This window comes from Cnephaeus nilssonii, assembly GCF_951640355.1.
Source record: "Cnephaeus nilssonii genome assembly, chromosome: 13".
NCBI lineage: Eukaryota > Metazoa > Chordata > Mammalia > Chiroptera > Vespertilionidae > Cnephaeus > Cnephaeus nilssonii.
In genome coordinates, this window is record NC_137084.1 from 1,361,806 (window position 1) to 1,376,631 (window position 14,826).

At 70.6% G+C, this 14,826-nt stretch overlaps 1 protein-coding gene across 8 annotated transcripts in view; it reads left to right on the forward strand.

The window, feature by feature from the left end:
* SHANK2 (SH3 and multiple ankyrin repeat domains 2) overlaps positions 1 to 14,826 on the forward strand; it is a 180,652-nt gene that overhangs the window by 156,134 nt on the left and 9,692 nt on the right. For 5 of the 8 annotated variants that reach the window (XM_079787026.1, XM_079787027.1, XM_079787029.1 and 2 more), the window contains 5 exons: positions 2,529 to 2,664; positions 3,561 to 3,641; positions 8,991 to 9,121; positions 9,359 to 9,470; positions 11,276 to 13,682. In XM_079787026.1, the coding sequence (XP_079643152.1) occupies positions 2,529 to 2,664; positions 3,561 to 3,641; positions 8,991 to 9,121; positions 9,359 to 9,470; positions 11,276 to 13,682 (2,867 nt within the window). Of the gene's footprint in view, positions 1 to 2,528; positions 2,665 to 3,560; positions 3,642 to 8,990; positions 9,122 to 9,358; positions 9,471 to 10,123; positions 10,145 to 11,275; positions 13,683 to 14,826 lie in introns of all 8 variants that reach the window. The other 3 variants (XM_079787033.1, XM_079787028.1, XM_079787032.1) reach the window with 3 other exon arrangements.

Sequence of the window (14,826 nt, forward strand, 5' to 3'; positions counted from 1 at the left end):
CTGAGGTGGCCCAGGCCCGTGGTTGGCAAACTGCGGCTCGCGAGCCGCACGCGGCTCTTTGGCCCCTTGAGTGTGGCTCTTCCACAAAATACCACGGCCTGGGCGAGTCTATGTTGAAGAAGTGGCGTTAGAAGAAGTTTAAGTTTAAAAAATTCGGCTCTCAGAAGAAATTTCAATCGTTGTCCTGGTGATATTTGGCTCTGTTGACCAATGAGTTTGCCGACCACGGGCCCAGCCCACACTGCCCGGGCCCGGGCTCCGGTGCCGCCCTCCCTCCCAAAACCTGCCGGCCGCCTTTTAAAACAACCCTCGGAGCTTCGGCACCGTGTGCGCCCGGGGTTCGGGGGGGGGGGGGGGCCTTTTGTCCCCACTTCGTTGTCCTCACCTGCACGAGAGTGAGGCCTGAGAGCTGCACCTTACCCTCCAAGCTCACCTTCTCCACCAGCCAGGCTGCCCTTTACGTTTGCAGGTGAAGCCATCCTCAAACAGGCAATGTGGGGGGGGGGGGGGCGGGGGCAGGGTCCCTCTGAGAAATAAATGCATGGGGTCAAGGGTTCAAGACACCCAACACAAAGACTCGGAAGGAATCCCGCGGGTGAGTGACGGGGACACAGACCGGGAGACCCCCCTGGGCCCGCCGTCCGGAGCAGGGGCGGCTTCGCCAGCAGCTTCCCCGCGAAGACCCGCAGCAGCCCTGGCGGCCAGTTCCCCAGAGGCTGCAGGTTCAATGCCCGGCCGGTCGGGGCGCACACCCGGCTGTGGGTGACCCCGTCAGGGAGCGTGCAGGAGCCAGCCGACCGATGGTCCTCTCTCCCTCTCTCTCTCCCCCTCTCTCTCAAACTCGATAGAAACAGCCTCTGGAGAGGATTTTTTTAGAAAAGACAAACAACAAAACACCGGTGTATTTAAAGATTTTGAGAAGAGATTTACATAACGAGGAAGTGTTTGGATTTGGATTTGTTAAGTACGTAGAAAATTAAACCAATAAACAAATTACTTGGCTCCAGAGAACACGGAATGTGCGGGAAGGCACAGTCACCGTGGTGTGTCCTGTGTCCTTAAGCAGCTATCACACGTCATGATGTGAACCGGAATGTTGATCTCGTTAAAATCATAACTGTAACTGGAAGGTACCGGCACTCGGATGTGGCGGGGTGCGGGGGGGGGGTGGAAGGAAGAACGCTAACTCGGTGACTTTGACCTCCCAGAGGACACCTGGCGGGCGATATGGCGGTTGTCACGTGGTGGGGGGGGGGGTGACAGAACCCAGGGACCCTGCTGGGCCCTATAAGCAAAGCGCCCGCTGGTCCCCGTGGCGCCTGCCCGCTGAGGAGCTCCGAGCACCACCCCTCCCCACAGTGGGGCGTCCGCAGGTGATGCCCAAAATCCAAACACCGAGCGGCCACAGGGCCGGGGTTTGGAGAGGCAGGGACAGGGGGACAGACGCGAGGGAGGGAGGAAGGCTGCGCCTCGGGAGGGGTGGGCAGGTGGTGGTCCTGCGGGCAGGTGAGCCGGGGAGCTGTTTCTAGACCGTGCGCGTTCGACGTTTTCAGTGAGGGTTTCCGTGGGGAGGGCTGCGGGAGGCGGGCATCTCCGCCCTCAGACGCTCCCGGGCCGGGTGGGCACGGATTGGTTCCTGCCACCTCGAACTGGACCCCCTGCGCCTGGTGGCCTGGCTCCTCCGCAGGGCCTGCGGGAGGCACACCGCGCCCCCTGGTGGCAGCGTGCCGGAGTCGCCGGCCGGCTTCCCAAGGGGCAGGGCCCAGGGAGGATGGAGATGCCAGTCCACCTCGGTTCGCCGAGCGGCTGGGGAGTCACGCATGGCGCTGCACGTGCCGCTCGCCCCACCACGCGGGGGAGGAGCGTGGAGCTGAGCGTTCCGTCCTGGGCCTGCCTGTTCCTGTTGGCACGGAGTCCGCTTGCCCCTTTGCCGGCCCCTCTCGTGGGCATCACGGCACGCGCCCTTGGCACCTCTGCCCACCCTGCCACGCGCTCCTGGCACCCAGAGGTCCCGGAGCCGACACGGCCCCGCTCGGCGCGTCTCTTGCTTTGGGGGCGAAGCAGGAGGAGGATGTCAAGCGGGTGTGGCCGCGGGGGCAGGACCGAGCCGGCCAGGGGCAGGGTGGGCTCTGTACGGGCCACCGCCCCACATGCTGGAGCAGCAGGTCCCTCTGCCCGGGAACAGCGGGCACACGTGTCTTCACGGGCAGGGAGGCAGCTGGGACGGGGACTCACGTTCGCCGTGGTGGGTGAATGCAGGCAGACCTCCCGGCCCAGCTTCACCCGGAGGAACACGCAGAGCGTGGCACCACGTGCGTCTCAGGCCTCGGCGCCCGCTGCCCCGGGAGCGCTCCGCGCGGATCAGAGCGCCCAGTGGGCTGCGGTGGGAGGCGCTGCCAGCGGAACCCGGCCCGGCTCCCGGCCCCTCCCCGCGCTCCCCGCCCCGAGTGCCCCGAGAGACCTCTGGTCGGACACAGCAGGGCGGCGTCCGGCCTCGGCCGCTCCTCTCACAGCCTGTGTCCCCGCAGGTGAACAGCGAGAACGTGGTGAAGGTCGGGCACCGGCAGGTGGTGAACATGATCCGCCAGGGAGGGAACCACCTGGTCCTCAAGGTGGTCACGGTCACCAGGAGCCTCGACCCCGACGACACCACCAGGAAGAAAGGTGGGTGCCCTCCGCGCCCTCCCCCCGCCGTAACCCCGAGAGCCGGGCCCCACCTGCTCCGGGAGCCGGCGGAGCGGCCGGGAGGGAGGTTAGGAGGTGGCTGTGGAGCTGGCCCGGACAGTGGTGGCCTGGCTCCTGTCCGACCTACCGTCCACGGGGCCCGCTGTTTGCAGAGCTGGCTGCCCCCCGGGAGGCGGCAGGGGGAGCCCCAGGCAGGCCCGATGCACCCCAGGTCCCCGGCAGGGATGGAGCTGGGAACACGCATCGTCCTGCCCGCAGCCCTGCATTCCCACCCACCCCACTGAGAGCCCTCCGCGGGGCAACGTGCCTCACAGCAGGGAGGGCTGCCTGGAGGAGGCGGCCTGCGGGGTGAGGAGAGCTGCTTGGGGGGCGCCAGGGGGCCAGCTCCCAGGCTTTCCTCAAAAGGAGGCTGGGAGGGGGCGTGGGCACCCCTGAGGCCGTCCCTGCGGAGGGACGAGGAGAGCCCCCAGCCTGTCGAGCGGGCGGGCAGCCAAGGGCGCACAGGCTCGGAACCGCCCGTCCCCATGAGTCACCGGCGGGCACAGCACCTCGCATCCCAGCCGGGCAGCCGGGCCCACACCGACGCGCGGGCAGGGCCTCGGAGCGCCAGGGCTGCTGGGGCGAGTGCCGAGGGGCGGGGCTGTCCCGGTTCCTCTGAGCTCCGGGCCTGGTCCCAACGCACAGAGGCCCAAGTGAAGCCCAGGGCCCGCAGGGGGACCGTCCCCGACCGAGGGGCGGGCAACGGCCCTCGTTGATTTCACAGGGAGACCGAGGCCGGCAGCCGCCCCCGGGGGGTCCGGAAGGCGGGGGGGCGGGGGAGGCATCCTCGCAGCCCCGGCGGCTCTCACGCCTTGGTCTCTCCTGTCCGCCCCCAGCACCCCCGCCTCCCAAGCGTGCTCCGACCACGGCCCTCACGCTGCGCTCCAAGTCCATGACCTCGGAGCTGGAGGAGCTCGGTAAGAGCCGTCGGGCGCCCCGCCCCGCGCCCAACCGCCCGCGTGGCCCTGTGCTCGCTGGCGTCTCCATCGCGCCTGCCGGCTTCGGGGTGGGGTCATTGGTTGAGCCTCTTCTTGGTTCGTCTAACGTTGTTTTGTTTTGAATTTTTGGGCCTCTCGCCAGTGGATAAAGGTAAGCTGCCCGCCGTGTCCGCACAACCGAAGCCCCAGGCCCTCCATGCAGGCTCCCACCGGCAGCTCCGCCCTGGGGGCCCCTGGAGGTGGCGGTGGGGTGGCCTCCGGGTTTAGGGAGCCCCTGGCGCCTGCGTGGAAGGCCTGTGGCCCCCGTGCGGCGGGAAGGTGCACAGAGCAGCGTGGCCTTGGGCCCAGCGGACCGTGCTGACCGCTGAGATGCTCGATGTCAGTCACGCTGGGGCGTCGCCACGCAGCCCGGGACACGTTGGCGAGGAGGACGTGACGGGCGGGAGGCGCTGGCTCTGCTGAGCGGGAAGGACAGGTCCCTGAGCCCGGCAGCTCCGCAGGCCCAGCCCGGGGCGGGAGGGGGCGGGGGGTCTAAGCACCAGCCAGCATCTGCCTGGAGGTCGCTCCCCCTCGCCCCTGCCTCCCGGGGAACTTGTCCCTCCGACCTCGCCTCCCGGCAGCGCCGCTGGGAGGGTCTCAGCCACTTGGTCCGTGGGGGGCACGATGGGGCAGGCGGCCCAGCCGCACCCGCCGCACCCCTCACACCCCCCCTCCCCGTGTCCCAGGAAAGAGCGAGCCTGCTGGCACCATCACCCCGCCCAGAGCCAGCGCTCCCCGAAGGCCCCACCCCCACCCTGTCCGTCCAGACAAGGCTCCCCAGAAACAGCCGCTGTCCCCGGTGGCACCCAGTGGGTGACCGTGCGCATGCGGCCTGTCTCCTCTGACCCGAGACGGCTGTGCCGCGCCCCCAGAGGGACCAGCAGGCAGCTCCCCTTTAAAGGGGCCTCTCCCCGCGGGGGACCTGGTGCCCCCCTCCCCGGCGGGGACCTGGGGTGTCCTGCGTGGTCGGGAGTCGCCCTTCCGCCCGCACTGGCCCTGGCGGAGCGCTCCATGGGGGGGGGGGGGGGCGGCCGGGTCCTGGGAGAGCGAAGGTGCTGAGTCCGCTCGCTGGACTCCGCGTCTGGGCCCCTGAGCTGCAGGTCGGGTCCTACCAGTCGGGCCGTCGGGTTGGGGGTCCCGTCCCAGGGCCCGGCGAGCTCTGCCCGCGGGACTCACGCCCCCTTTCTGTTTGCAAGCCTCGGTCCGGAAGAAGAAGGGTAAGGGACGGCCCCTGTCTGTTTCCGGCCCCACCCCCGTGGAAGGAATCCCTCTGTGGCGTTGGCGTGGCGTTGGCGTGGCGTTGGCGTGGCGTTGGCGTGGCGTTGGCTGGCGTCTCGCGTGTGCGGTGACCTGTGCTGTCTCCCTGTGCCGGCTCCCGAGGGCCCCGCGCTGGGACCGTCCCTTCCCGTCTGTCCCGTCTGCTTCGCTTGTCCCGTCTGTGGTCCCCGACGTGTCCCCGCCCCCCAGCTGTCTTCATCCTCGCGGTGTGAGCCTGCGGCCTCGCTCGGCGGTCACCGCGGGGCTGCCTGCGGCCCAGGTGCAGGCACGTGGGGCCCTGGCCCACAGATGGGGCTGGAGCCCAGCCGCCCCGCCCCTTTGCCCTGGGGGGCAGCCCCCCTTTAACTCCCAGGAAGCCCCTCGCTCTTCAGCAGCCTGCTCTGCATCCACAGGAAACTGTCCTTAAGCGGGGGACGGGGCGGGGGCGGGTCAGGGGATCTGGGGGCGTAAGGCGGACTCTCCCTGCCCCGCCCCAGGGCTGCATGGGGGGAGGTCGGGCAGCCATGAGCCCCGACAGCAGGCCCCTCCCTGGGCAGCACCCACATTTGGGGTGTCCTCACCTGGTTGCCGGAGACAACACCCCAACAATGGAAAGAAGCAGCATCAAGTCAACAGGCCTTTCGGGGGGGCCAGTCTCAGGGCCTCGGCTGAGGCACCAAACCGGGGAGACAGCCCAGAGGAGGGGCCCCTGAGGCCACGGGGAGGCGGAGCCCCCACCGGGAGCGGCAGGAAAGACCCTCCCCTGCAGCCTCCGGAGGGGCTGACCTCTGACCCTCGGCTTCAGAGTCCCGGCTCCGGGAGGGGTGAGATCTGCTCGCGGGCGCCCCCTCTCCATCGGGGACGCTCTGCTCAGGGGCCTGGGCACCCACACGTCAGGGAAGCAGCGCCTCCCACTGAGCGACCGGGACCCGACGCACTTCCTGTCTCCAAACCCTGCGCGCCCACCGCGTGCCCAGGGCTGCTGAGCCCCACCCTGCGCTCGCCCGCGGGCAGACGGGACAGAGGGGACGGGATAGGACGGCGCACCCCAGGCCCGGCCCTGGCAGAGCGCAGGCAGGGCCCCGCTGGGGTCGAGCGCTCCCCGCCCTCCTGCCGGGCGGCTCTGGCCGCAGGTCCTCACACCTGGCACGGCTGACCTTCCCTTTCCCTGGAAGCTGCGCTCCGGAGAGCCCGCCCTCTGCCCCGACCCGACCCGACGCCGGCCGCTGAGCCGTTCCCCTGCGGGAGGGCCCGCCCGGGTGGGGGACTCGGGGGAGGCAGGACCCGGTGTGTGCGGACCAGCCGTGCTGGACACCGGCCCTCCGCGGGGGACGCTGGCCCCGCCAGGAAGTGTGCGTCTGAACAGCAGGCGTCACGCGTGTGTCCCAGACGCGGGGACTGCGGAGCGTGTGCGTGAACACGCCGCCTGGGGCTGTTTTCAACCGGCTTCTCTTTCCGGCCGCGGGGGCCGCACGCACATCCCCATCCATCGCGGACGCCCGGCCCGGCTCCGAGTGCAGCCGGTGGAGCGCCTCACGGGACGAAACAGGCGTGTTCTGGGAGCCATCCCTCCGGCGGCTGAGCCTCAGGCCCCAGGCTCCCGCGTGGCCGCCGCCGGAGGGCACCCAGGCCTGGGGGGAAGGGGTGCGGTGCCCCCCACAAGCCCCTGAGGAGGGAACATACTCCCCCACAGAGCCAGGTGCCCTGGGTCACAGGAACATGGGGGCGGGGCGAGGTCCCGGCCAGGGCGGGGAGCCCGTTTCCTGCCGGCCACGGGGCACTTACACCTCATCCTCGGGCCACACGCGTAATGAACCCCCCTCCGGCCTTCGCCCTCCAGACCAGGTGCTTCCGAGGCTTCGGACGTCCGGACGTTCCCCACCCCGGTCTGAACCAGGGACGAGGATGCCCACCTGCAGGCGGCCACGGCTCCGGGCGCGCCTTCAGCCACACCCAGGCCCACATGGGCTCCCCCCCCCCCCCCGCATGGCAGCTCTCATTGCCCGCTGCTCCCCAGGGCGCAAAGGATGGTGACCCCCAACTCGAGCCCCAGCCCCCACCTGGCCCCAGGTTCCACCTGCAGGAGCTTGGGCCTCACAGGCCCAGCGTCCTCTCCGCAAAGGGGCGTCGCCCCCACACCCTCCCACGGCGCGGCTTCCTGAGGGAGGGCAGCGGGCGGCCAAGGCCCCTGGAGCCTCTGCCCGCGGGCACACCTGTCCTTGGAGGCGTTCGGGTGCCCGCGCAGCCCGGGGTCCAACACCAGAGCTGGGGCCTCGGCGGCTGGGGGGGGGGGGGGGGCGGGCGCTCGCACCACCGGCCGGGGAGGTTCAGTGCAAAGGCCGCGGACCAGGAGGCCCGGCTCGAAGAAGACCTGACGGCGTGACTCTCGGTCCTGGGCCGGCCCTCGCCCCCGGGGCCCCACCACGGCCACGCCGCCCGGGGTGCGGCTGGGCTCTGGCTGTCGGGCCTGGGCGTCCCCTAGGCGTGGAGTTCCCGGGAGAGCCTGGCGGAGCTGCCCCGCTGCGGCCGAGAATGAGGCGGGGCCTGGGGACCTGGGAGCGGGCTCCCGGTGCCGGGCGAGGGGGGCGAGGGGGGTGAGGGGGCGCGGCTCTGTCCTCAGAGAAACGGCCTGCGCCAGGCGATGGCCAGGGAGAGGGCCTGGCTTCCTGCTGCTGCCGGCTCCCCGAGGGTCCCCAGGTGCCACGGAGCCACTGCCGTGAGGCGACCCGGCCACGAGGGGTCACGGCAGCGAGGCCCTGCAACTCCGGGGCGGGAGAGTCCTGCGAGGAAACGGGTTAAATCTGGCCGCGGAGGAACCCGCCCTGACCTGCAGGGAGGGCTTCAGGGAGGAGGCAGACACCGAGGGGGGGCGGGGGGGGACTGGAGGCAGTGGGGGGGCCCGCCGGGTGGTGGGGACCAAGGGGGGGTCTGAGGGAGGAGGGCCGGCAGCAGGGTGTGGACGGGACGCTGGGCGGCAGGAGGAGGGGAGCGGGGCTGAGGACAGTGACTAGCTGGGGTGTCCCCACCAGTTCCCTGAGGGGTGACACCGGTGTCCCCAACATCGCAAGGGGAAGGAAATGCCCCCCAGAGGAGGCAGCAGGAGCCTGGAGCACCGTGGCCCAGACCCCGGGAGGTGCCCGGCTCCCAGCTGCTCCCTGACCCCCAGCTGGGGGTCCGGCCTCTTCGATGGCTGAGCTTCGTGGGGAGCACAGGCCCCGAGCAGGAGTCCTCAGGCTTGAGGGCAGCGTGATCCGGAGGCGGGGGAGGGGGGTGCCGTGCCTCAAGGGGTTGTACACGGGACACTCCGCCCCAGCTTCGTGCCGGCCGCAGCCCCCGACCGGAGGGCGCTGGGTGCTGGGCGCGCGTGGGGCCCCACGGCGAGCTGGGCTCCTGGGGGTGCAGCCCCGGTCAGGCCCGGTCAGGCCCAGACGCAGGTGGCAGGCGAGGGCCAGCCGTTCCAGATGCGCTTCAGGCTCCTGACAAGCCTAGCGGGTTGCATTTCAGCTTCGTAAACGTTTCCTTCCTTAGTAAGGACCAGTAACCGCCACCCCGCGGCTCTCCTCACACGGGACTGGCTGCTACGGGGAGGGGTTCCCGCGGCGCAGGCTCCCCGGTGGCTGCTGCGTCCGCCCGGCCCCTCGTGCCCTCCTCCCGCCCGGTGCTGGGTCCTAGGCCCGGCAGCCGCACAGACAAAGCCCTGGGTGGGCACCAGCATCGGAATCAGTGCCGCGTGTGAGCGCGGCGACGCCCGGGACGGGCCCTCGGGGCGCCAGGCCTCCGGGGCTGGACTGATGCGGGTCTTCCCGTCTTGTCCGCGTGCGCCCCCCCTCCCCTCCCCCCCCCCCCCGCCCTGGGCTGGGGAACGGGGTCCTGGCGCTGTGCCGTGTGGGAGAATCCCTGCGCCCCGCACCAGGGCCGGCGGCCTGCGCGGTTTGGAGGCGGAGCAGGCAGTTGCCGTGTAAACTGTTCTGAGCCCCTGGCTGTGCTGCGGGGCTGCCGCCCTGACCCTGTGCCTGCCTGTTCCCGCTGCAGATAAGCCCGAGGAGATCGTGCCCGCCGCCAAGCCCTCCCGCGCCGCGGACAGCGTGGCCGTGGAGTCCCGCGTGGCCACCATCAAGCAGCGGCCCTCCAGCCGGTGCTTCCCGTCCGTCTCCGACGTGAACGTGAGTGGCGGTTCAGCGGCGGGAGGGGGGGCCTCGGGCAGCACCCCCGGGGCGGGGGCCATCCTCACCGCTTCGGGTCACGTTCCCCGCACTGGCCAGACGCGGCGCCCAGCCCGGGCCTCAGCTGGGCAGGCGGGTGGCCGAGAGCCACGGGACAGGCGCTTCCCTGGCCCCTGGGCCGCCGCGGTGGGCGAGGCTGGCCTGGCGCGTCTCACCCGTGTCGCCTCTGGTTTGCAGTCCGTGTACGAGCGCCAGGGCATCGCCGTGATGACGCCCACCGTGCCCGGGAGCCCGAAGGGCCCGTTCCTGGGCCTCCCTCGAGGTACGATGCGAAGGCAGAAGTCAATAGGTAAGAAGTGTGGCCGCACCCGCAGAGGTGCCCCTGGGCTCAGAGCCCCTCGGCAGCGCCCTGGCCACCCCAGGCCCCGCCCCCTAAAGGGTGGCCCCAGTCCCACCCTCTGGACGCCAAGTCCAGGAGGCTTCTCAGCTTTGCAAGCCAGGCCACCTGTGCAGCCCGTGGGGGCGGGCACACGGCGGAGGCAGGCAGGGTCGGGGGGCAGTGGTGTGGGGCCCGTGTCGCTGCGCCCCTGCCCCACCTGCCACGGCCCCGGTTCACGGGCGAGCCCCGGACACTCTGAGGGTGGCTGGTCGGGCTGGACCTCTGATCGCCTGTCCTGTGCGTGTCGTAAACCACTCACTTTCTCGTGAACGCCACATGGATTCCCACTGACGTTCGGGAGGGTGACCGTGACCCCCAGACGCCCCCGCGAGCCAGCCCAGCGCTGTCCTCACCTGCAAACCTCAGAGGCCAGCCGCTGCCCGACACCCGGGCCTGGCCGCGTAGGGACGGGCCCGCTGCGCGTGGTGGATGCGCAGCCTCCTCGTCACTAGTTGCAGGCGTAGCGGCCGCGGCTCCTGAGCCTCCCCTCCCGGGCCCGGCCGCAGAGCAGCCCTCACGCCGCGGCCGCGGCTGCCGGTCAGTAACCACCCTTTCCTCCCCAGACAGCAGACTGTTTCTGTCAGGTCAGTGCCCCGGCCTCGCGGCACATGCCCGTGCGCCCTGTGAGGCGTGTTCCTCGCCGCCACTCCGTGGAGCGGGTCGTCGGGCGGCTGGGAGGAGGCCGCAGGCCCCGCCACCGCACTCCGGCCTCGCAGGGAGTGTGGGCTTTGGAACACGCTTCCCGAGGGAGCCGCCCTGGCGCATGCCTGTCCCCGGCTCTGGGAGTCGTTGTCGTTTGAAGTGGTCGTCTGTCACCTCCCCGCCCTGCATGCCCCAGCGTGACACGCGTGACCTCACGTCTGTCGGCGTCCTTGTGTGAGCGTGGCTCCCGCCTCCTGGAGTGCGTTCTGTTGTCGTTCTTGTAGCTCAGACTGTGGGACACGGTTCACACACACACACACACACACACACACACACGCACGCACGGACATGCACGCATACATGGGCATGCATCCACACACATGCACACGCACGCTGTCGGGGCCACGAGGCGGGGACACCGCCTGCACCCTGCACGCCCTCAGCAGGTCCGACACCCCTGGGTCACGAGTCACGTCCCAGAACACGAGCTGACTTCGTGCCACGTCAGCCGAGCTCTGGCCCTGGCTGGTCAGGTTGTGGGAGCCACGGCGCCCTCAGCTCCCTCCCTCCACAAATCCCTGCGCCTCTGAGGCCCGGGGCGCCCCGAGGCCCTCAAGCCCTTGAACAGCCCAGGACACAAACCGGCTCGCCACGCGGACAGGACGTCCCAGGGCCCCCCAGGTGGGGGGCCGCAGCACCTCGGCACGCGCCTCTGCCCTGGTTTCAGACGGGCGGGAGGCCACCTCAGCCCGAGACCCTACAGACACCCCAGGGCCCTGGCCAACTCCCGATCCAGCTCAGCCCCGCCCCCGCCACGTGCTGACACACCACACGCACACACATGAAGGGCTAATGGCCTCGCCCGAGGGGCCCGGCTCTGGGCAGAAACAGAACCTCAGCAGCACGCACTCAACACCCTCCTCCCTCCTCCTCTTATTTTACTTTATTTTATTTATTTTACGTTTTTGGCTCAGATGGGCTGCGTCCCCTCGGCATGTGCGCTGTGCTGTGCTGTGTTCTGGGACGTGGGCGGCGTGGCTGCCACGACCCCACTGACCCTGCCTCTCCCGCAGGAATAACGGAGGAGGAGCGGCAGTTCCTGGCTCCTCCGATGCTGAAGTTCACCAGGAGCCTGTCCATGCCGGACACGTCCGAGGACATCCCCCCGCCCCCGCAGTCCGTGCCCCCGTCCCCACCGCCCCCCTCCCCCACCACCTACAACTGCCCCAAGTCCCCGACGCCCAGGGTCTACGGCACCATCAAGCCCGCCTTCAACCAGAACCCCGCGGCCAAGGTGCCGCCGGCCACGCGCTCGGACACGGTGGCCGCCGTGATGCGGGAGAAGGGGCTCTTCTACCGCCGGGAGCTGGACCGCTACTCGCTGGACTCTGACGACCTCTACGGCCACACCCCCGCCGCCCAGGCCGGCGCCCGCGGCCGGCGGGGACAGATGCCCGAGAACCCGTACTCGGAGGTGGGCAGGATCGCCAGCAAGGCGGTGTACGTGCCGGCCAAGCCCGCGCGGCGCAAGGGCACGCTGGTGAAGCAGTCCAACGTGGAGGACAGCCCCGAGAAGACCTGCTCCATCCCCATCCCCACCATCATCGTCAAGGAGCCCTCCACCAGCAGCAGCGGCAAGAGCAGCCAGGGCAGCAGCGTGGAGACCGACCCCCAGGCCCCCGAGCCGCCCGGCCAGCTGCGGCCGGACGACGGCCTGGCCGTCAGCAGCCCCTTCGCGGCCGCCATCGCCGGGGCCGTGCGGGACCGGGAGAAGCGGCTGGAAGCCAGGAGGAACTCGCCCGCCTTCCTGTCCACGGACCTGGGGGACGAGGACGTGGGTCTGGGGCCGCCCGCCCCCCGGGTGCAGCCCCCCGCGTTCCCCGAGGAGGGCGGTTTTGGCGAGGAGGAGGGCGCCGAGCAGCTGGCGTTGCCCGCCACGCCAGGGGCGGCGCCCAGGGAGCCCGAGAGCCATTTGGTGGGTGGTGGCGAGGCCAGAGCTCAGGGTGAGGCCGGGAGGCCGCCGAACACGTCCAAAGCCAAGGGTCCCGAGGGCAGCCCCGTGGGGCCCCCCAAGGGCAGCGGTGCCGCGAGCCCCGAGAACTACGTGCACCCGCTCACGGGGAGGCTGCTGGACCCCAGCTCCCCGCTGGCCCTGGCGCTTTCCGCGAGGGACCGAGCCATGAAGGAGGCCCAGCAGGGCCCCAAGGGGGAGGCCCCCAAGGCCGACCTCAACAAACCTCTCTACATCGATACCAAAATGCGGCCCAGCGTGGAGGCGGGCCTCCCCACGGCCACCAGGCAGGGCGCGCGCGGGCCCCTGCGGCGACAGGAGACGGAGAACAAGTACGAGAGCGGCCTGGGCAGGGACCGCAAGGGCGAGGACCGGAAGAACATGCTCATCAGCATCGTGGACACGTCCCAGCAGAAGCCGGCCGGCCTGCTCATGGTCCACACGGTGGACGCCGCCGCGCCGGGCAGCTGCCTGGAGGAGGGCGAGGAGAACGCCGACGCGGAAGCCACGCCGGGCCACCCGCTGCCCGCAGTGCCAGAAGGTGTTCCCGAAACCGAAGGTGCTTTACAGATCGCCGCCGGCCCCGAGCCCGCGGCCACCACGCCCGGCAGGACCATGGTGGCGGCGGGCTCCCTGGAGGAGGCGGTGATCTTGCCATTCCGCATCCCTCCCCCGCCGCTGGCGTCCGTGGACCTGGACGAGGACTTTGCTTTCACAGAGCCATTGCCGCCCCCCCTGGAGTTCGCCAATAGTTTCGACATCCCCGACGACCGCATCGCCTCTGTCCCCGCCCTCACGGGCCTGGCCCAGCAGGACAGAAACGGCGCCTCCCCCGCCCCTGCGTTGAACCCCAGCCAACCCACCAGCTCTGCCGACGGCAAGACGCAGGCCGGCCTCCCCAACTGCCTGCCGGCCCCGCTCCTGCCACCCCCCGAGAGCTTCGACACCGTCACGGACTCGGGCATCGAGGAGGCCGACAGCCGCAGCGGCAGCGACCACCCCCTCGAGACCACCAGCACCGTCTCCACCGTGTCCAGCATCTCCACGCTTTCCTCCGAGGGCGGCGAGGGCGTGGACACCTGCACGGTCTACGCGGACGGGCAGGCGTTTGTGCTGGACAAGCCCCCCGTCCCTCCCAAGCCCAAAGTGAAGCCCGTCGCCCACAAAAGCAACACGCTCTACCAGGACGCGCTGGCGGAAGAGGACGCGGACGGCTTCATCCCCCCGCCCGCACCCCCGCCCCCGCCCGGCGGGGTCCAGCCCGGGGCCGTGAAGGGGATCCAGCCAAGGACCTCCAAGTTGTGGGGTGACGTCTCCGAGGTCAGAAGCCCCATCCTCTCCGGCCCGAAGGCAAACGTGATCAGCGAGTTGAACTCGATCCTGCAGCAAATGAACCGAGAGAAACTGGCCAAGCCGGGTGAAGGCGTGGACGCGCCCGCGGGGACCAAGCCGGCCGGCCTCCCTCCCAGGTAAGTCCCACGGGCGCTCTGACAGACGCCCCTCTGCAGCCGGGCTCCCTCGGCCTCATCCAGGCGACGCCCGGGCCGCGGCGTGAAGAGGGCTCAGGACGCCTGAGTGGCCGTCTCTCCTTCTCCTGGACGCGGGCGCAGGCGCCGAGCACAGACCCCGCCCTCCCGGCAGAAGGGCGCTCCCGAGTGCGGCTCATAGCCCGCTGCTCGCTCCGTCGAGTCCACGTCTCCACCAGGACCGCCAGAGGTCACCCTGGAGCCTCGCAGCAGCCGAGACGAGCCCCACTGGGCTGAGGGGGGTGTCGGGGTGCCAGTGGAATGGGGATGAGGCGCGGGGGCGGGGCGGGGTGCAGATGGGTGTGCCTGGTCCTCCCTCCTCCCATCGCTCGCGGCTGAGGGCTGGGGAGGGGCCGGGCAGGTAAGTCAGGTGAGAGGCACCCCCTGCCCATCCCCCAGCAGGCCGACCTCCTGGAAGCAAAGCGTCCACTTGTCCCGGGCAGCCACTCGCAGGGTCGCACGGGGTCAAGGTTGCTGCCGTGGGAACTGGGTGTAGAGGACGAGGGGTCCTTCCCACACCCGGCCAGCAGGCCCTGCCGAGGCGCCTGCCCAGAACAGCCCCTCGGCCGCCTGCAGCTTCCGGGTTGTTCTCAGGCACGCGGTGCCCCGTCGGTCCTCCAGGTCCCCGGCCGTCTTCCCCGCGGCACACGCTGTTTCGCGGTCCCTGGGGGCGGCGTTCTGTTTCCCCGGCTGGTGTGTGCGCTCAGGTTCATCACGCGACTGACGAAGTCTCTCTCCGCACCCCTGCCGGGCGGCGTTCCAGGCCGACAGCGAAGGCCAAGGCCGTGAATCGGGGCATCGCGCCACGGCTGGGTCTGGAGGTGCGGGCCGAATGCCACAACTCCCGGCGCTCGCTCTCCGGGCGGAGGGGAGGCAGCTCCTCGATGGCCCCCCGGACTCTTGGGGGCGTGTGGACTGGCCGGCTGGGCGGAGGGAAGCTCGCCCACACCGCCACCTCCCGGTGGGACACCAGCCGCTAACTGCCGCCCAGCAGTGCCGCCGCGGGGGAGGAGTCGTTACCGTCCCCGTCTCCGGTGGATTAGGTACATACACACCTGCAACTGCCATGCACACAGGCGTCGGGAGG